At 42.3% G+C, this 2,018-nt stretch overlaps 1 protein-coding gene across 1 annotated transcript in view; it reads left to right on the forward strand.

Annotated features, from left to right (window-relative positions):
- Positions 1–485: 485 nt before the first annotated feature.
- Positions 486–2,018, forward strand: part of LOC120069589 — a 1,788-nt gene continuing 255 nt past the window's right edge. The window contains exons 1-2 of the mRNA XM_039021378.1: positions 486–543; positions 639–979. Of these exons, the coding sequence (XP_038877306.1) occupies positions 486–543; positions 639–979 (399 nt within the window). The remainder of the gene's footprint in view (positions 544–638; positions 980–2,018) is intronic.

Below are 2,018 nucleotides of genomic sequence, written 5' to 3' on the forward strand. Positions count from 1 at the left end.
CCATTCAGCAGCCCTCATTACCATACAGACTCACTTATGCAGGGAACTAGAGAGGGCAGAGATTGCAGTGGCTGTGGGAAAGGTCACGACATAGTTAGCATAGTTGTCAGTATGATCGAGTCTAAGGCAGAAGATTATTGATGCGCAGCGAGACGACCCTTATCTGGAAGAGAGAGTTTGTAAGGTGGAGTCAGGCTAGGATGGCGAATTCTCAGTTTCAGTGGAAAGTGGCCTCCTTTATCAAGGGCATTTGTGCGTGCCAGCAGTTAGTGATATTAAAGATGAGTTGTTGTTAGAGGCTCATAGTTCCTTATTTTTATTCACCCTGGCAGCACCAAGATGTATCGGGACCTGAAACGTTACTACTGGTGGAAATGATATGAAAAGAGAGGTCGCAGAGTTCGTTAGTAAGTGCATGTGTGCCAGCAGGTAAAAGCCCCGAGGTAGAAACCAGCAGGCTTATTACAGCCATTAAGTGTACCAGAATGGAAGTGGAGCATGTGTCTATGGACTTCATCGTGGGGTTGCCTCGGATAGTCAAAGGTTTCACTGTGATATGGGTTGTGGTAGACAGACTTACGAAGTTAGCACATTTCATACCTGGAAAGTCCACCTTTTCAATGAATAAGTGGGCACAGATATACATGAAGAAGGTGGTGAGATTGCATGGAGTGCCGTGTCCATCGTGTCGGATAGAGACCTCGTTTCACGTCTAACTTCTGGAAAAGTCTCCAGGCAGCTTTGGGACCCGGTTAGACTTTTAGTTAGCTTTCCCACTCAGACTGATGGGCAGACAGAGAGATTGAATCAGATATTGGAAGACATGTTGCGTGCCTGTACCATAGAGTTTTCAGGAAGCTGGGATGCTCACTTGCACTTAATGGAGTTGCTTATAATAACAACTACCAGTCCACTATTGGGATGTCACCCTTTGAGGCCCTATATGGGAAGAGTTGCAGATCCCTGTGTGTTGGATGAGGTAGGAGACAGGAAATTGTTAGGACCTGAATTGGTGCAGACCACGAATGAGGCAATACAGAAGATCAGGGCTCGTATGCAAACAGCTCAGAGCAGACAGAAGAGCTATGCCGATGTAAGACGTAAGGACCTGGAATTTGAGACTGGTGTGAAAGTGTTCTTAAAAGTGGCACCCATGAAAGGTATTCTGAGGTTTGGCAAGAAGGGGAAGTTAAGTTCGAGATTCATTGGATCTTTCGAGGTTCTGGAACGAGTTGGCCCCGTAGCTTACCGTTTGGCATTGCCTCCAGCACTGTCTTTAGTTCATAATGTCTTTCATGTTTCGATGCTAAGGAAGTATGTGATAGACCCATCCCATGTAGTTGACTACGAGCCCTTACAGTTGAATGACAACTTGAGCTACGAGGAGAAGCCTATAGAGATCCTCGCCAGAAAGGTAAAAACATTGTGCCACCGAGAAAATTGCTTTTATGAAAGTCCTGTGGCAGAATCACCAGTTCAAGGAGGCTACCTGGGAGCGAGAGGATGAAATGAAGGCCCAGTACCGGAAGCATTTTCAAGAATGAACTTTCGAGGACGAAAGTTCTTTGAGGAGGGAAGAATGTAACACCCCCGGAGTTTTTTTTTCAAGAATGAACTTTCGAGGACAAAAGTTCTTTGGGGAGGGAAGAATGTAACACCCACACATTTTTTTTTAATAATAATGTAATTTCAATAACTTTATTATTTGGAATTTCAGTAATTGTTATTAGTTAGAGGGAATTTTTGGAATTTTGGACTTTAAATGTAAGTGCGGGAATTTAATTGTTGGCGTGAAATTATTCAAATTGGAAATTAATTGTAGGAATTAATTTTCTTTTGAAATGAAAAGGAATTTAATAGTATAAAACGGAAACGAATTAAATGTAATTATATTTATTTCCTTTTTGTTTTATTATTATTATTATTGTTTTTTTTTTATAAAAAGTAAAACCCCACCCCCTTTTCTTTCTCACGTTCGTGCGCAACACCCCCTCAATTTCTTCTTTCTCTAGCCAGAC

This window comes from Benincasa hispida, unplaced genomic scaffold, assembly GCF_009727055.1.
Source record: "Benincasa hispida cultivar B227 unplaced genomic scaffold, ASM972705v1 Contig50_2, whole genome shotgun sequence".
Taxonomy (NCBI): Eukaryota; Viridiplantae; Streptophyta; class Magnoliopsida; order Cucurbitales; family Cucurbitaceae; genus Benincasa; species Benincasa hispida.